This window comes from Oryctolagus cuniculus, chromosome X (assembly GCF_964237555.1).
Source record: "Oryctolagus cuniculus chromosome X, mOryCun1.1, whole genome shotgun sequence".
Classification (NCBI taxonomy): Eukaryota; Metazoa; Chordata; class Mammalia; order Lagomorpha; family Leporidae; genus Oryctolagus; species Oryctolagus cuniculus.
The window spans coordinates 35,107,932-35,126,748 of NC_091453.1; the positions used below are offsets into that span (position 1 = coordinate 35,107,932).

Here is an 18,817-nt window from a genome sequence, read left to right on the forward strand (position 1 = left end):
ACAGGAACCAAAGTGAAGCCATAGCCTAAACTCTTTAACTTCTGGCTACAAGGTACCCTGGGGTAAAGATTTATGTGAGAATGTTCCATCTTCATGTGCCTTGCAGACACATGCATTAGAATATTAGAAAAATGCAGGCACACCAAAATAACCTAAGTCTGAAGCCTTTAGGATAGCTAATTAACACCTCTACCACAATCCTGCCAACCTTTAGTTCTTAATTTTGTGGTTGCTGCAGCTTGTTACAGGAAGATGTATTGCATAAAAATGAGGCATCAGCTCAAACTTCCTCAGAAACCAACTTTAAGAGGTCTGAGTCATTCAAATCATTCCCCAAAGTCCTTCAACTACCAAAGGCAGCCAAACAAAAGTACTTGCTAATTAAATGTGTAATTAGGGTTTATTATAACTAGCACATATTAATTTTGGGTTTCATTCAACATTGCTTTGAATTAGCTTTGTCCCATTTTTATTTGTGTTTAATTGTCCTATTTTATATGAGTTTTATTTTATAAGACCCTTCATATCCTTTCTGCATGCAAGCAGAGTATAAATTATAAATAAATAATAAAACAATAGATTAAATACATATAGAATTGGCTCTTTTATTTGCCTCCTGGTCAGTTTACAATACACAGAGGTTCCTTACAAAATCAATGTGTATGGTACACCCATGCCCCATTTGTAGAACTTGGACCAATTTTGCTGCTTTAAGTGATTGCAGCGGTTTACAGTTGTATACTAGCTTTTCTTTCATATTTTGGGTGTGGTGTCCTTGGTCAGGAACACAATCCTCAATAACAATAATGTTCCTACAAGTAAAGACAGTGCCATTACAACCTACTCTACCAGATAGCTGTAATACCTACTGAGGTGGTGAGGGGGGGTGGCGAGGGGAGAGAGGCACCCTCAAGAATGGCCATGTTTCCAAGAGAAGATTATTAACTTTTTGGAATTATTAGAGGCCACATTCGAAACTCTGACTTGCTTTTTTTTCTTGTCGAATGTGCTCCTGCATCACTAGCCTCCTTGCTACGGACCCCGTTAATAAACAGGGAGTACAAACACTTTCCTATTAGGCTACACTAAATAATTGGGAAGGTAAGTCAGTTGCAAACTCATTGTACCATAGAAAGAGACAAATGAGATACAAAATATTTTGTTAAATATTATGTTTTCACTTATTTTATTCAAAAAATGAAATATTCTACTGCTTAAATGTTTTAAAAACCATGGACTGCATGATCTCCAAAGACACTTTCCAGGACATTCTAAGATTCTATAATACTGAAAATAAAAGGTATCACTGGGTTCCCATCATGATTTCTTACTTTCACTGTAGAAAACCATGCTATATGAAGTAGAAGAAAAAATATTTCAAGGTTTCATAGCCTAAATTGGAATTTGGCACACAAAGAATTAAAATGTAGTTTTTAAATACATGCTCCATCACCCCACCACCACCACTGCCATCAGCCATGTTATACTAGTCATCATGCATGTCATCAATCAGATGATACGCTAGGTTTTGTCACCTACCTTCAAAGTTTCACTAAAACTTGTCCCACCTCCTCAATCTTCAACAAAATTTCAATCTATACCTTCTTCTCCCATATACCAGGGCCTCATTCTTGTGTCTGTAGGTTCTGGTCTTACCTTGCCCAATTCAAGCATAGTGTCTGGTCTACTGATACTTTTCACTGCCACTATTTAATTTAATATTGGTTTTCTCTCTAGGTTTGAGGAGAATACAGCTTCCCCAACTATTTCAAATAACTTCTTCCTTTTCTCCTCTAAACTTTGTATATCAAAGATAAGCGTTTTGCTATCAGGCAATCCCTCATATCAGAACTGAATCTATTCCTGCAAACTTGTTAGATAGTGAATTTTGGATAGTAGAAATCTTAATTCCCATAATCTAAGTTGGAAAGGCAATAATGCATTCCTATTTCATCTTAAAACTCCAACCAATTTCTTCAACCATCAATAAAACACTCTTAAATACACATGTAGCAATTCTTCAAGTATCTATCACATTATATAACATTCATGTGTACTCCTGAGGAACACTCATTTTTCTTCTTGCTGCTTGTTTTTTTTTTATGTCTCTTTTTTTTTTATCTTTTATTTAATGAATATAAATTTCCAAAGTACGACTCATGGGTTACAATGGCTTTCCCCCCCATACCGTCCCTCCCACCCACAACCCTCCCCTTTCCCACTCCCTCTCCCCTTCCATTCACATCAAGATTCATTTTCGATTATCTTAATATACAGAAGATCAGCTTAGTATACCTTAAGTAAGGATTTCAACAGTTTGTTCCCAAACAGAAACATAAAGTGAAAAATAATAGATGATTTTTTTTAAATGATGATGAAATCAGATCAGACCTATTGTCATGTTTAATCCCAGTGAGAGTCAAGTTGGGAATTGATAATTTCTTTCTTTCTTTTTTTTTTTTTTACAGAAGATCAGTTTAGTGTACATTAAGTAAAGATTTCAATCGTTTGCACCCCCATAGAAACACAAAGTGAAATATACTGTTTGAGTACTCGTTATAGCATTAAGCCTCAGTGTACAGCACATTAAGGACAGAGATCCTACATGAGGAGTAAGTGCACAGTGACTCCTGTTGTTGACTTTACAAATTGACACTCCTGTTTATGGCATCAATAATCTCCCTATGCACCAGTCATGAGTTTCCAAGGCTATGGAAGCCCCTTGAGTTCTCCGACATGGTTCAACATTCGCAAATCAATCAATGTGATTCACCACATTAACAGACTGCAGAAGAAAAACCATATGGTTATCTCAATTGATGCACAGAAAGCATTTGATAAAATTCAACACCCTTTCATGATGAAAACTCTAAGCAAATTGGGTATAGAAGGAACATTCCTCAATATAATCAAAGCAATTTATAAAAAACCCACAGCCAGCATCCTATTGAATGGGGAAAAGTTGGAAGCATTTCCACTGAAATCTGGCACCAGGCAGGGATGCCCACTCTCACCACTGCTATTTAACATAGTTCTGGAAGTTTTAGCCAGAGCCATCAGACAAGAAAAAGAAATCAAAGGAATACAAATCAAGAAGGAAGAAGTCAAACTATCCCTCTTTGCAGACGATATGATTCTGTACTTAGAGGATCCAAAGAACTCTACTAAGAGACTATTGGAACTCATAGAGGAGTTTGGCAAAGTGGCAGGATATAAAATCAATGCACAAAAATCAACAGCCTTTGTATACACAAGTAATGCCATGACTGAGAAAGAACTGCTAAGATCAATCCCATTCACAATAGCTACAAAAACAATCAAATACCTTGGAATAAACTTAACCAAGGACGTTAAAGATCTCTACGATGAAAATTACAAAACCTTAAAGAAAGAAATAGAAGAGGATACCAAAAAATGGAAAAATCTTCCTTGCTGCTTGTTGAATTCTTCATGTGGTAGAGGGTTAAGCTTGTGATTATAAAGTAAATTGAAAGTATGCCAGGGTAAAAATCAAAAGAAAAAATTTTCCCTTTATATAAATAAAAATTTTAAAAATAATAAAAGCATCACTTATCCAATTATTGAACACTTCATGAACCAATTAGCAAATATGTATGCATGTAGTTCACAGTGATACCATACTACACTGGACTACACTGGACACCAAGAAGTAAACAAAAAGCAACTTTTCAAGTTGCCTAGAAATTTCTGTTTTTGTTTTGCATTTATTAGAAGACGAGATGGAAAACTCTTAAAAACTTTAGCACAGGGCAGAGGTTATGGAGTAGCAGGTTAAGCCACCACCTATGACACCTGCATCCCATATTTGAGTGCCAGTTCAAGACCCAACTGCTCCACTTCTGGTCCAGCTTCCTGCTTATGCTTCTGGAAAGGGAACAGGTGATGACCATAGTCACTGCTGTCCATGTGGGAGACCTGGATGGAGTTCCTGGCTCTTGGCTTTTGGCCAGACCCAGCCCTGACTGTTGTGGCCATTTGAGGAGTGAATCAGTGAATGGAAATGCGTGCTCTCTCTCTCTCTCTCCCCCTCCCTCTCTCTCCCTCTTCCTCTCAAACAAACAAATGTTTTTAAAAAGTTTCATGCTGATGAAGGATGATATTATGACAAATATGCCTTTTTTTCTGAGATTTTTTCTTTTTTTTAACTTTTAATTAATGAATATAAATTTCCAAAGTACAGAATATTGATTACAATGGCTTCCCCCCCATAACGTCCCTCCAACCCGCAACCCTCCCCTTATCCACTCCCTCTCCCCTTCCATTCATATCAAGTTTCACTTTCGATTCTCTTTATATGCAGAAGATCAGTTTAGCATACATTAAGTAAAGATTTCAACAGTTTGCTCCCACACAGAAACATAAAGTGAAAAATACTGTTTGAGTACTAGTTATAGCATTAAATCTCAATGTACAGCACACTAAGGCCAAAGATCCTACATGAGGAGTAAGTGCACAGTGACTCCTGTTGTTGACTTAACAAATTGACACTCTTGTTTATGGCATCAGTAATCACCCTAGGCTCTTGTCATGAGCTGCAAAGGCTATGGAAGCCCCCTGAGTTCACTGACTCTGATCATATTTAGACAAGGCCATGGTCAAAGTGGAAGTTCTCTCCTCCCTTCAGAGAAAGGTACCTCCTTCTTTGATGACCCATTCTTTCCACTGGGATCTGCCTTTTACCAAGAATATTTAGAAAGAGGACTCATTAGTGAGAAACAATATGATTTAAAAAGAGAAAAACATTAAGAAAGCCACTAAATGGATGCTTTGATTCCATGTAAAGCCAAAAAAAAAGTCCTGAAGATCTTGTCACCAGTTTGAATAAATTAAAGCAGAGGAGACGATAACAATGTCCAAATTCTCATTTTAATTACTCTCAATAGGCAAGCAGAGTAAGTAGTGTGTTGTTAGAGGTGAGGGAGAAAAGGAAGGGAGAGCAATATCCAAATTCTGGCTAAGAGAAAAGTTAGGCTTTACTCAAGTATGGCAAGAAGGAAATTATCACAGTAAATGTTAAGGTTACTGAAAAGGGTACCAACTTGCTAATTTTCTAAAATCAAGACTTGTTCTATAATTTCACTTACTTGTATTTTTATTGTTTACGCTTAGTTGTTTTAATAATGCTACATTGCATTTTCCTTTGTCCTGCAAGGGACAAGCACAGTGAGGTAAATAAACCAAGAAATAATACGGTGGACTGCACTGTGGCGTAGTTGGTAAAGCTGCTGCCTGCAGTGCCAGCATCCTATAGGGGCACCGGTTCAATTCCTGGCTGCTCCACTTCTGATACAGCTCTCTCCTAATGCACCTGGGAAAACAGTGGAAGATGGTCCAAGTCTTTGAGCTCTTGCACTCATGAGAGACTCAGAAGAAGGCCCTGGTTCCTGGCTTTGGATCTGCTCAACTTCAGTCATTGTGGCCATCTGGGGAATGAACCAGCAGATGGAAGACCTACATCTCTCTCTCTCTCTCCCCACTCCTCTCTCTCTCCACCTCTGCCTCTCTGTAACTCTGCCTTTCAAATAAATAAATCTTTTAAAAAAAGAAATAACATGAGGGGACTTCAAAAAGTTCACAAGAAAATGGAATTAAAAATGTTTTATTTTGGTGCCAAAAACATTGAAATCTATGTATGATTTTTCATAATACGCATTTTTCATTAGCTTTTTGGAGACCACTTCTATGCTAAAATTGCATAAAAATATAAATAACACTTATCAAAGGAAAATTAACAATCAAAGTCATTATTAAATCGGATCTAGAGATAACTGTTAATTTGGGATTCAGGGGATGATGCTGTGGTACTTGAATCAGCTTCAGGAGAGTGAGGTCTCAATTGACAGAGCCCAGGATTAATGAAAATTTTCCTGTTTTCAAGACTATCTACTCACAGCCAAGAAGCTTAACAATTTTTCTTAGAAGATACCTTTCATTTCCTGCCTCATGATGCAAAATCCCAAAAGAGAACAGGTAAAGGCATTAGTTGCAGAAGTTAAATCAATGAGTGCCCAGGATTGTGAATCCCCAGTGCACTCTGTGAGGATATTTCCATCCCCCTTCTAATCCTGGAGACAGGGGCCATGCTCAGTCCCCAGGCATATTGCCTCTTGATTCAGAGGAATCCTGAAAATCCCTGGGTGGGAAAGCATCAAGCTTATCTCTCACAATTCCACAGTATTGATTAGTTGTTTCATGTCCCTAGTTTTGTGCTTGAGGGAAATAGGGGTGGGAATTCCTCTCCTTGGGGACCAATATTTGTTTTACAGGCTCTTTAAAGCAAGAGGCTTAAACAGTAAATGTCTATAATGCTCTGGAAGATGAGCATCTTTAAGTGCTACAGACAAGACTGAAGATTCTTGTCCTAATAATGTGTTACACTTACCTTTTAAATTACTGATTGAACCTTGGCTGGATTGAATTGTTTATTAACCTTCAATTTTCTACCACACTTGCTTAAGGAAAGGTGGACAAACTGAACATTCTGTCTCCTCAAAATTGTTGATAATGTCCTGGCACATACGTATTTCCCTTCTAGGTAGGAAATACTCAGGTGGGCATTTTACCACACCTTTGTGTTAAGGGACAAATTCATTAGTTATTTGCACATGGTCAAAAGTCATCCAATAAGTTTCAAATTTCGAGTTTCCTGTGGGGACTTTAATGGGGGGAGAGGTGAATTTGTTTGAAACATATATTTATTTGAAAGGGAGAATAACAGAGGGAGAGGGTGGGGAGAGAATGAATCTTTATTCTACTGGTTCTCTTCCCCAAATTGGCACAACAGCTGAGGCTGGGGCCAGGCTGAAGCCAGGAGCCCAAAACTCCATCCAGGTCTCCCACATAGGTGGCAGGGACCCAGTACCTGGGCCATCTTCCACTGCCTTCCCAGGTGCATTAGCAGGGAACTGGATTGGAAGCAGAGCAGCCAGGACTCTAGCTGGTGCTCCCATATGGGATGCTGGCATTGCAAGTGGGGGCTTAACCCACTGCTCCACAACATCAGCATCAAAAGGTGGATTTTTTTTCCAGATCCCTTTATCTAAGAGGACACAAAAGTTATTTGTACAAAAGAAATCTGGATTTCCAAGAAAGTTTAGTAAGTAAACATACAGACTAATTGCTTTATACAGTAAACATATGCCTGAATAGTTATTGTTTCAAGCACATGTTTGTTACTCAGATCATATAGGAATTTGAATAGATAATTTTTTAAAAATTTTATTTATTTCAAAGGCAGAGTTAGAGATAGAAGAGAGGGAGAGAGAGAGAGAGAGAAAGGGGGAAAGGGAGAGAGAGATAGAGAGAGAGAGAGAGAGATGAATCTTCCATCCTCTAGATCACTCCCCAAATGCCTATATCACACAGGGCTGGGCCAGGCTGGAGCCAGGAGCTTTGGGATTCCATCTGAGTCTTGTATGTTGGTAGCAGGGACCCAAGGACTTAGATCACTTTCTGATGCCTTCCCAGGCTCAATAGCAGGGAGCTGGATTGGAAGTGGAGCAGACAGGACTTGAACAGGTGCCCATATGGGATGTTAGCATCTCAGGTCGCAGCTTAACTTGCTGTGCCCCTGGACTAGATACATTTTAAGCCAACATTAATAAGTGTTTCCTAGAAATTAATATGAATTACACTGAATTTTTGGTTAGGAAGAACTGTGCTTAGGTGGACATTTGGCCCAGTGGTTAGAATGTTGCTTGGGTTGCCCATAACCCTTATAGGAGTACCTAGTTCCACTCCTGGCTCAACTTCTGATTCCAGCTTCCTGCTAATGTGCATACTAGGAAGGCAGCAAGTGATGGCTCAAGTACTTGGGCCTCTGCCACCCACATTAGAGATCTGGATGGAATTCTAGACTCTTGGCTTCAACTTGTCCCAGCCCTGGCTGCTGTGTGTATTTAGACAGTGAATTAGCAGACTCTGTCTCTCTGTTTGCCAAATAAGATAAAAATAAATAATAAGGAGCTGGCAATGTGGCATAGCAGATAAAGCTTCTGCCTGTGATACTGGTATCCCATGTGGGCACCGGTTCCATTCCCAGCTGCTCCATTTCCAATTTAGCTCCCTCATAATGTGCCTTGGAAAGCAGCAGAAGATGGCCCAAGTCCTTGGGCCTCTGCACCCAGGTGGGAGAACTGGAAGAAGCTCCTGGCTCCTGGCTTCAGATCAGGCCAGCTCTGGCTGTTGAGGCCATTTGGGGAGTGAACCAGTGGATGGAAGATCTCTCTCTCTCTCTCTCTCTGCATTTCAAATAAATATAAATAAATCTTTAAAACAAATAAAAAACAAAAACAGGAGAACTATTAATAAAGAAAAAGAAGAAGTTATACTGAGAGAATTGGCTATTAATAGTAAATACCTCAGCAACATGTCTAGTAGATAGTCACCACCTGTGTATCTGTTTTGGTAACTGGGTCTCTTGTTTACTAGTTTTGGCTAAGGGAAGTTTTATCTGTGTGATTTTGTTCAAATCCTTGGTGCTAAGGACAATGTGAATGAAGCACGTAACACGCAGGGCAGCTCCTCAATTTAACTTTCAAATAGATAAACAAATTAAAAACCTAGAAAACATTTGTTGAGCTTATTTCTCTGCCTACAAGCATGGCTTGCAAATGTCATGGATATGTGAAAATCAAGCCCTTTATTACCCTCAGGAGAAGAGACATTGAAGCTAGCACAAGAGGAAACAACCCACTGCAGGATGGACTTAGGCTAAGGGCAGGTATTGTTATTTTAGTTTATTGTAAGTTCTTGATTCTCTAGAGTATTAGAGAGAAACATTTCTTCAGCTAATCTCCAAATCATTTCTGTTTGGCTTGGAAAGTGGTATATGATTTTTTTTTTTTTTTTGTCTCCAGCAGAGTTGCCTTCCTAAATCTTTTTTTTTCTTCTTTTTTTCTCTTGGACAGTGCTTGCCTTCCTGAGTGCACAGCCTACGTGGCTGATGGGAAAGGTAATCAGAAATGGGCTGGGCAGAGGGAAGCCAGCCTGGGGTTAAACAGGCACCACTCTCCAGCCATGGGTTCTAAATTTCAGATTTTCTAGCGCTGTTCAGGAGGGATATTACGTTTTCTTTGTATAATACTTTGAATCTGTGGAGGGATGAGATGGAGAGGGTACTTTTTGTTAGAAACAGACTTTTTTTCTCTCTTAATTGCTATTTCTTTTTAAAATCTCTTTAAAGCAAAGAAGTTCAATGCTGTTGGTGAGATTATGGCCACTTAGCTTTAGGTTAGGAGGACCTCACCTCCTGTCCTCAAAAAACTGTTTTCTCTCATGTTGGGTGTGGAGAGGAATAATACATGATTTTAGAGAAGTTGAGGTTATCTCCTCTTCTGATGGAAGGATTTTTTTCTAAGATTTTATTAATTTGAAAGAGTTGCAGGGAGAGGGAGAGGGGGAGGGAGAAGGAGAGGGAAAGGGGTGTCTTCCATGCACTGGTTCACTCTTCAGACACATGCAACAGCCAGGACTGGGTTGGTCAGAGGCTGGAAGCCAGAAGCTTCATCCAGGTCTCCCACATGGGTGCAGGGGCCCAAGGACTTGGGTCAACTTCCTTTGCCTTCCCAGGCCACCAGTAGGGAACCGGATTGGAAGTGGAGCATCTAGGGCTTGAACTGGCACCCAGATGGGATGCCAGTGCTTCAGACAGCACTTAATCTGTTATGCCACAACAGCAGGCCTGGATTTTTCTTACATTATTTTTTCTGAGGAAAAAGATTCCTTGCTTTGAGTGCAGTTTTAGGTTTGGAGGATTTTTAAAAAGTAGGTTTGGGAGAGAGAAGCTACAGGGGCCACTGGTTTTAGGTAAGGGAGCCCTCCCTAGTAAGAGTTTTTTTTTTTTCTTTAAAAGATATAATTTATTTGCCAGCGCCGCGGCTCACTAGGCTAATCCTCCGCCTGTGGTGCCGGCACACTGGGTTCTAGTCCCGGTCGGGGCGCCAGATTCTGTCCCGGTTGCCCCTCTTCCAGGACAGCTCTCTGCTGTGGCCAGGGAGTGCAGTGGAGGATGGCCCAAGTACTTGGGCCCTGCACCCCATGGGAGACCAGGAGAAGTACCTGGTTCCTGCCATCAGATCAGCGCGGTGCGCTGGCCGCAGTGCGCCGGCCGCGGCGGCCATTGGAGGGTGAACCAACGGCAAAAGGAAGACCTTTCTCTCTGTCTCTCTCTCTCACTGTCCACTCTGCCTGTCAAAAAAAAAGATATCATTTATTTGGAAGAAATTATTATCTCTCTTTGAAACCGTTTGCTTTTCCTTCTGGAAGGAAGGAAGGAAGGACGGGAGGAAAGAAGAGAAGAGAAGAGAAGAGAAGAGAAGAGAAGAGAAGAGAAGAGAAGAGAAGAGAAGAGAAGAGAAGAGAAGAGAAGAGAAGAGAAGAGGAGGGGAGGGGAGGGGAGGGGAGGGGAGGGGAGGGGAGGGGAGGGGAGGGGAGGGGAGGGGAGGGGGGAGGGGAGGGGTGAGGGGAGGGGAGGGGGGAGGGGAGGGGGAGGGGGGAGGGGAGGGGAGGGGAGGGGAGGGGGGAGGGGAGGGGGGAGGGGAGGGGGGAGGGGAGGGGAGGGGAGGGGAAGCCTGGAAGAGAAATAAGGCCCTGGGACTGGGTGAGATTGAGCATATCCTCGCCTTAAAGAAGCTATAGAAGATTTTGTGGGAGTTTCTCCTTACTGTGGGGGATGCAGTGGGCTGATCAGGAATAATAGATGTGCATTGTCTTCAAGAAGGTGTTGGGCATCTTTCCTGAAAAATATTTCTTCCTCTTAGCCTTTAAAAAGTATCCCTCATTTTTTTCCTCAGTTTCCCTCCATCCTTCACATGCTCTCTTCACCTTCTTCCTTTCTACTCCCTCTACTCCCTGCTCCCCCCTTCTGCTTCTTTCCCTGTCTCCTGTTCTCTCTTGTCTCAACCCCTCTCTCCCTCTACCTCTCTTCACTCCTCCTTCTCCCACTCTACCTCCCCTCCTCTTGCTCCCCCCTGCTTCACTTTCCCTCCCTTCCTCCCTCTCATCATTTTCCCTTTCTCCCCATCTCCTCTTTCCCTCTCTCTCCCTCTTTCATTTTCCTCCCTTCCTTCTCTATTTCCCTCTCTCCCTCCCTTTCTCTTCCTTTCTCTTCTCACAGTATTTCCCTTCCCCTCCCCTCTCTTTCCTACCTCTCTCTTCCCCTAGTCTTGTCTTCCCCCTCCTTCCCCTCTCCCCCTCTCTCCTCTATTTCTTTCTTTTTTGTTTTGAGAAAAATGTTTTGGGATTTTGGTAAGTTTGTGAGTATCTTTGTTCCTTAAAAAGGAGATTTCTTGAGACCAGCACTGTGGCATAGTGTGTAAAGCCACTGCCTGCAGTGCCAGCATCCCGTATGGGCACCGGTTCAAGTCCTGGCTGCTCCACTTCTGATCCAGGTTTTTGTTAATGCACCTGGGAAAGCAGTGGAAGATGGCCCAAGTACTTGGGCCCCTGCCACCCACATGGGAGATCCCAATGGAGTTTTGGGATCCCGGCTGTGGCCTGGCCCAGCCCCAGTTGTTGTGACCATTGGGGGAATAAACCAGTGGATGGAATCCATCTCTCTCTCTCTCTCTCTCTCTCTCTTTCTCTCTGCGTTTCAAGTAAATTAAACAATAAATCTTTTAAAAAAGAATAAACCTTTTGGGTTTCATCAAATTTTGTCCAACTCCTGTTAGAGGATTTCTTTTTTTATTTATTATTTGTGATTTGATAGAAAGTGCATCAGTCTTTATGAGGCTAAAGCACTTCTCTTTTTTTTTTTTTTTTTTTTTGACAGGCAGAGTGGACAGTGAGAGAGAGAGACAGAGAGAGAAAGGTCTTCCTTTTGCCGTTGGTTCACCCTCCAATGGCCGCCGCTGCAGCCGGCGCACCGTGCTGATCCGATGGCAGGAGCCAGGATCCAGGTGCTTTTCCTGGTCTCCCATGGGGTGCAGGGCCCAAGCACCTGGGCCATCCTCCACTGCACTCCCTGGCCATAGCAGAGAGCTGGCCTGGAAGAGGGGCAACCGGGACAGAATCCGGCGCCCCAACCGGGACTAGAACCCGGTGTGCCGGCGCCGCAAGGTGGAGGATTAGCCTAGTGAGCCATGGCGCCGGCTTAAAGCACTTCTCTTTAAGAGGATCTGGTTTTCATTTCATTAATAATATCCCTTCCACTGATACATACACACCTCTCTATTAGTAATTTTCTTTTAAGTCTTAAAAAATATATTTGAGAATAAGATGCTTTGGTCATCTGAAGAGGTATTTCTTTCGTTTCCTCCCCCCCACCCCTTTAAGGGGATTAAACACTCAGGAGATTTGTTAAAATTAGGAGCTCTGTCCTTTAATATTTCTTTCTTTTTTAAGTTAAAATGTATGTATCCAGGAGAGGGAAGGATTAGTGAATTTATTTGACTCTACTAATTCTGAAAGCATCTGCCCTTAAAAAGATTTCCCTTTTGTTTGTTTTTTCTTAAACAAAAATTACAACTTGGAGACATTGTAGGCACTGTCCTTAAGATGATCTCCTTTTAGTTCCTTAATTTTTTTTCTTTGTTTATTTGTTTGTATGTGGGAGAGTAGTAGGTTCATTTTCTTAATGTTGGAATTTAGTTTAAAAAAAACTTAAGTGTAGTTCACATACTATAAAGTTTGTCACTTTAACATGTACAGTTTTGTGAGTTTGGGTGTATTTATAAGATCGTGCAGCTGTTAGCACTAATTCTAGAACATTTTTATGATGCCCAAAAGAAGTCCTGTGCCCTTCATCCACTATTCCCTTTTCATATTCCTCCAACTCCTGGTAACCACTCATACCCTGTCATTTTCTAAGGACTTGCATCTTCTGAACATTTTGTAGAATTCTAAGAAATACAAGGGTATTTCAAAAAAATTCCTGGAGAATGGAATTAAAAGATAAATTTTAGTACAAAAAATTGCAATCCATGCATATGTCCATCAACATGAGAGGCTTTCAAAAAGTTCATGGGAATGTGTATTACGAAAAAAAAACTGGGCTTGGATTTCAAAAATTTTTTGCACTCAAATAAACTTAGCTTTTAATTCCATTTTCCACGAATTTTTTGAAGTACTCTCAAAATGTTAAGGAGTTTCATGGAGTTTGGTGGATTCACCCCACTTTGGATAATTTATTTTTTGCCCCCATAATTTTCATAAGGGATTGGCCCTGGGCCATGGGAGTGTAAATAAAGCTTAGAAATTTATGAACATTTTAAGATTAGAAATACTGTTTAAGTTAATATGATTTATCTTTCTTTTTGTTTCTTAAAATTTTAGGGGAGGATTTAAACCTCATGGGCTTTGGTGAGGATGAAGAGCACTTTCTTTTAGATTTTTTTTCTTAAAATGATTTTCAGAGTAGGGATAAGTTTCATTATCTGTGGCCACTGTCCCTTTTCTCTTTCCTTTCTAAAAATTCATAAATTTGTTTTTTCTATTTTGAGAGTAGGGTTTATTTATTTTGGTGAGGATGGGACATTTGCTTTTAGGAATGGCTGCTTTCTTTCTTTTTTGTAATCCTTAAAATTATTTTTTTTTCCACTGAGGGAATGACAGTCAGATGCCTTTGAGAAGGCTGGGCACCCTATCCTTAGCACGATTTCTGTTTATTTCCTTTCCAAAAAAAAAAAGTCTTTGTGAGTAAAAGGTTCAGGTTCAGGGTCTCCTAGTGCCTCGCCTCTTCTCTTTCCTTTTCAGACTCCTGTTCTAATGCTGTCCCCTCTCTGGGAGCATCAGAAGTAGAGCAGCAATCACTGCTTTGGGGGGAAAAATTAGAGCTAATGACATGTCAGTGAAAAGACTGTTCTTAGACAAATGAGAAGTCTGCGTGTCACAGAAAGCCATATGTTGGATATTTTAAAAGTCCACAAAAGATAAATTAATCTTTATATCCTACTAGCAGCCAAATTTTGTTTTTGCCCTCCCCTCCCCTTCTGCATCTTTCAGGGAAATAAAAGGGTTAACAATGCAGAGGAAAGTATTCTGTAACTTGTGAAGTGCATACTAGCAGGAGGGATTATATAATCCCCATTACAAGGCCCTTGAATGGTTTCTGGCTCTTTCGCCCTTTCCTTGGAGGCACTTGGGGTAACATCTCATTCTTTCCTTTTGGGCTGAAGATAGATTTTCAGAAGCCTGTGTTGGAGATTTTCGTAAACACATCAGAATTGCACTCTCAGAAAGGGAAGACCACTGACCAAATGCCTCATTATCTTTTCTGGAACATCCAGTAGCAAATGCTCTCAGAATATACCAAATAAGCCGGATAGTATCATCAATGTCTGGCAAGGAAGGCATGGGGTGTGGGGAGAATGTAAGAGGAAAGAAAGTAATTCCATTCTGACCTTCAACAGGTTAAACATTAGAATGTATAATCCCAAAGCTGTTTACAGTGACTGCAGAGATTCTGTTCGCTTAGGAAAACAATTTATTACCCTTGAAAGCAACCAATATCATCATTAGTCTGCTGCTGCAGGGACTGCATGAGATAAGAACACTTTCCAAGCCATTTAAAAAAATTGTTAGCAATTTGCTTCTTAATTATGGTTCCAATATCCATTCTGAAATTGGAAAGATTGACTACATTTCCTCAAGGGCTACATATTCCAGGCTATTTAAATAAGCATTTACTTCTCACTCTAAACCAATAAGAGTACACTTTTATTAATTCACAGCAGTCGCCTCTATGTCACTAGAGATGAATTTGATAGATTCCAGGCTTCAGCAAGTGTTGATTGAGCACAGATAAGGACGTATGCATCATATTAGGCACCCAGAAATAAGCAAGACTTACCAGACATCATATAAATAAGTGCTTGCCCTTTTGCAAGGAAAAAAATTACCAGCTTTGTGTGCAAAAACTGTTCTGTTCTGGTTTAGAGATAATGGCAATTACTGTGTAGTTATCAGCAGGGAAACCCAAATGCTCCCACCCTCCAAATAAAAGCCATAAAAACGCATTTCTCCCAAGATTTGCATCAATCATTCATACAATGTGATTATAATTTCATAGCTGGTTAAGACCAAGAGAGTTATAGCATTGTTAACCAATTCACACATCTTTACTTACACTTGCTGCCACCAGGTGGGAGACCATGGCTCATTTCTTGGGAATCAAAACATTTTAGAAAGGAAGGCAATAAGTTTGGTTCATACACTGTGTTACCCTGGTAGCTATTTGGAAAGAAAACATGAACCCCTTTTTCTCAGTCTCTACCCTCAAGCTTGACATAAAATTAGAACCCATGGGTTTTGAAATATTACTGAAACCCCCAAAGCGAACAGACTACAGGATGGAAGATGTTGATTTTTTTTTTTTTTACTTCTATGTCAGTCAGCAAAATTACCTGAGAGAAACTTGCAGTCATACTCAGTCATTTGTTTTAACTCCTTTCAACCTGATGACCCCTGTATTTTGTTTTGTTCCCTGAGATCATGTGTGTGCACACCTGTGCTTGTGTGTGGTTGGGGGGGGGGGTGCATGGTTGTTTTTCCCCAAGCTTGCCTCAAGGAGGCAGTGTTTGAGAAGAATGGCATCCAGCTAAGATGGCAACCTGTTTGCCTTGAATGTTAAGATGTCAGTGAGCAGGTTGCAGGTGCTATTTGGCTAAGGAGAATGCAGCAGAGAATTAGCCTATCACTGCAAATCAGACATCCCTGATTGCACCAGAGAGCAGTTGAACAGCGACATTGAGGGTGGTGGAGAAGGGTCCAGCTCCCAGCAATTTGAACATTTCTCCAAATCCTTTGCATCTTTCCAGATCCTTTAGAGCCACTGATTAGTTAATTTATATGGCCTTCTTGAGGGATGGTCAGTGGGCTTAACCCCTTTCTGCAAAAATTCTGGCTCTATAGAGAGCAAAATGAAACACCCAGGGTCCAGATCTCACCTGCCAGGGCAACCAAGAGTCTGTGGGTCAGCCAGCCAGCACATTGGAATGGACACTATGTGAAAGAAAGTAAGCTGATTCCCTTTACCTGGAGCTTTCTCAGATGTCTGGCTACAGACATTTTCCATCCAAGCTAGTAGGAAATGTTTGTTTATTATTTATTTATTTATTTTTTGGTCATTTGGGGTGTGGGGATGGGGGTGCTGGACTCCAGTCAGCCTTCCAGAGGCTAAAGGAGATGCATTCAATGACCTTCCTGGTTATTACATCCCCAAGTGTCAGTTTTCTGGCTATGATCCCCAAATTTCACTTAAGATGGCCACAGGTCACGTGACTGCTGCTCATCTCCCTCCTAGTGGTTTAATGCAAACTCTTACAAAAAAAAAAAAGACTGGAGTCCCCACTCTGGTTAGGGTGACCACCCACATCTAGAGGCCACACCTTTTCATTCTTGACATCATTGTAGGGAAGGGTACCTGCATGAAGGGGAAGGATGCAGAGTGTTGGATAAAAAACATTGTCTGAATCCCTATTTTATTTCTTAATTTTTAAACCTCTGCACTTTTTTCTCCCTCTGTGAAACTTTTCACTTTAGCTTTCCTCTTTTTTGGTCTTTTATCTTTTCAGATATTCTGCAAACTCAAAACTCCCTACTCAGAACTCAGGAAGCCAGCAGCCCTTGCATTTCAAGATGCCAACCTCTTCTGCTCCCACCCCCTCCCTCGGCCTCGCCCCGCCCATTCTGCGTGCTACAAGTGTTTCGGGCCACCGCAAAAGGGTTCCTGACTTCATACCCTTGCACCTTGACAGGCAGCAGGCTAGGCAGGCATCGGCGGTGTGTTGTGGTGTTTGTTTCTGGGTGCATGTATTTACGTGTGTGCTCCTGCAGGGGAATCTCCATTGGGGTGTATGGATGCATTATCACGACTTTCACACTTCTGCGGAGCGGAAGTTTAGGGGAAGAGAAGAGCAGGGGGAACGCACAGAAAACGGGAGACACAGACTCCAGCTGAAGAGTACATGGTCTTTCCAGGGTCCTAGGCAAATACCAAAACCTTCTCCCTCCCCCATCCCGGTGCCCGAAGATCCTATACTTTTTTTTTTTTTCCTGGCTAAGTGCAAGGTCTTAGAAGTTACCCCTGTAGAGGAGTAGACATCAGCGTTCCCATTAACGTGCTCTCAAATCCCAACTACTCTGTACCGTTGCAACTAGCCCTGGTGCGGGATGCCGGCTGTCCACTGGTGACGCGGCACTTCAGTGTATCGCTGGGTTTGCACCTACCTGCTGGGAAATCCTGCAGACAGATGGAATGGTGGCTTCGACACACGCATGCTCTCCCCCTCCTCTAGGGCGAACCTTGCCCTTCCCCTGCAGTGCGCGTGGGCGTCGCCTATCCCCTCATCCTCACGCGGAGTACCACTGCCTAGCCACAAGCAGAGAAGACGGGGACCTCCATGGAGCGCCGCCAGTTGTACCCCAGCTGAGGCGCCCCCTCCCCAGTGGCAGGGAGGGGGCCCAGCAGGCTGCGGCTCCGCAGCTTGGGCCTCTGCGGCAGTGACCGTGGCTAGAAGGTGTGTCCCATCGCCCGCACTCAATCCATTCTGCCGTGCTCCCCCGGCCAGCCGCTGACACTTCAAGTCCTTTGCACTCCTCATTTACAACACATAGGCGCTCACCGCACTGTAGCTTCTCCCCGTGGGGCAAAGTTCCCCGACTCCCACCCCTGCTGTTACGGGTCGCTAGCCTCTAAACAACCCACTCTCACTTGCCACATGTTGCTTCCCGCCTCCCAACCGCTCCCCACTCCCCTGATCACCTGCATCCTCTATCTTTCTGAGCATCTCCGCAGCTAGTGGCATCCAAATGGGATGCAAGGATACCGTGAAACCGGTGGGCTCCAGAGTCACCCAACCTCCCCTTGCTTCTTTCCCCCGCCTCGGGGGTCTTTTCCTTACCTTTATTCTGGACCATGACACTGGCATTTGGGGCGATGGAAACGGCGAGGTCTTTGGACTTCTGTCCCGATCGACCACCGGACATTGCAATAAACATGGTGCTGGACTTGGCTTCGGACAGGACTCTTGGGCTGACTCTATGGCAGGTGCTAGAGTTGGCTCTGAGGCCGGCTGTGTGGCAGGTTCTGAGATGGGCTTTGGGGCCACTTCTGGGGTCGGCTTTGGAACTGGTTCAGGGGCCAGGCCCCAGGCTGGCTCTATGGCAGGTTCTGGGATCAGCTCTGAGGCTGGTTTGGGGACCAGCCCAGGGGCAGGTTCTGGGGCAAGCCCTGAAACCCGCTGTGTGGCTGGATCTGGGGCCAGCTCTGGGGCCGGCTCTGTGGCAGGTTCTGGACTCCACTCTGCGTCTGGTTCTGTAGCTGGTTCTGGGGTCGCGTCCGGGCAGAATCCTGGAGCAGGCTCTGGACAGGGCTCTGGTGCCGGTTCTGGCGAAGGTGCATGAAGCGGCGGAGGAGCCGGCGGAGGCGGCGGCCACGGCGGCGGAGGCTCTGGAGACTCCGCGGGCTGCTCTCCATCCTGAGGCGGGCCACTGCCCGGGACCGCGGCAGCCCCGCGGTGCATGGTCAACACACCCCTCGAGTCCTGGCAGCCCGAGCCCCTGAGCTGGGAGCGCTAAAGGGCCCTCCGGGGGCCCGCCCACTCCAGCCTGGAAGCCCCTTGCAGGCTGCCAAACTTTGCCCTGGCCGGCTCCATGCCTGGCTGGGCTCTGAGGGCTAGTGGGGGGCGCTCGGCATCTCACAGCGCTGGAACACGCCCCTCCGTGAGCGCACACCTCTTCGTAAGCAGCCACGAGCCCGATGGGCGGGAAGCAGGGGGGCTTGCAGACGCGGACTGGGCAGAGCGCTTGATGACCTCCTAGCTACGCGGGAGGTGCGCGGAGCGAGGGTGGGGGT

General features: G+C 43.3%; 1 protein-coding gene across 1 annotated transcript in view; it reads right to left on the bottom strand.

The window, feature by feature from the left end:
* The window catches only part of DGKK (diacylglycerol kinase kappa), a 99,652-nt gene extending 81,147 nt beyond the window's left edge, over nt 1–18,505 (bottom strand). Inside the window, exon 1 of the mRNA XM_070066840.1 lies at nt 17,865–18,505. Coding sequence (XP_069922941.1) covers nt 17,865–18,485 — 621 coding nt within the window. The 5' untranslated portion in view covers nt 18,486–18,505. The remainder of the gene's footprint in view (nt 1–17,864) is intronic.
* Between the last annotated feature and the right edge of the window lie 312 nt (nt 18,506–18,817).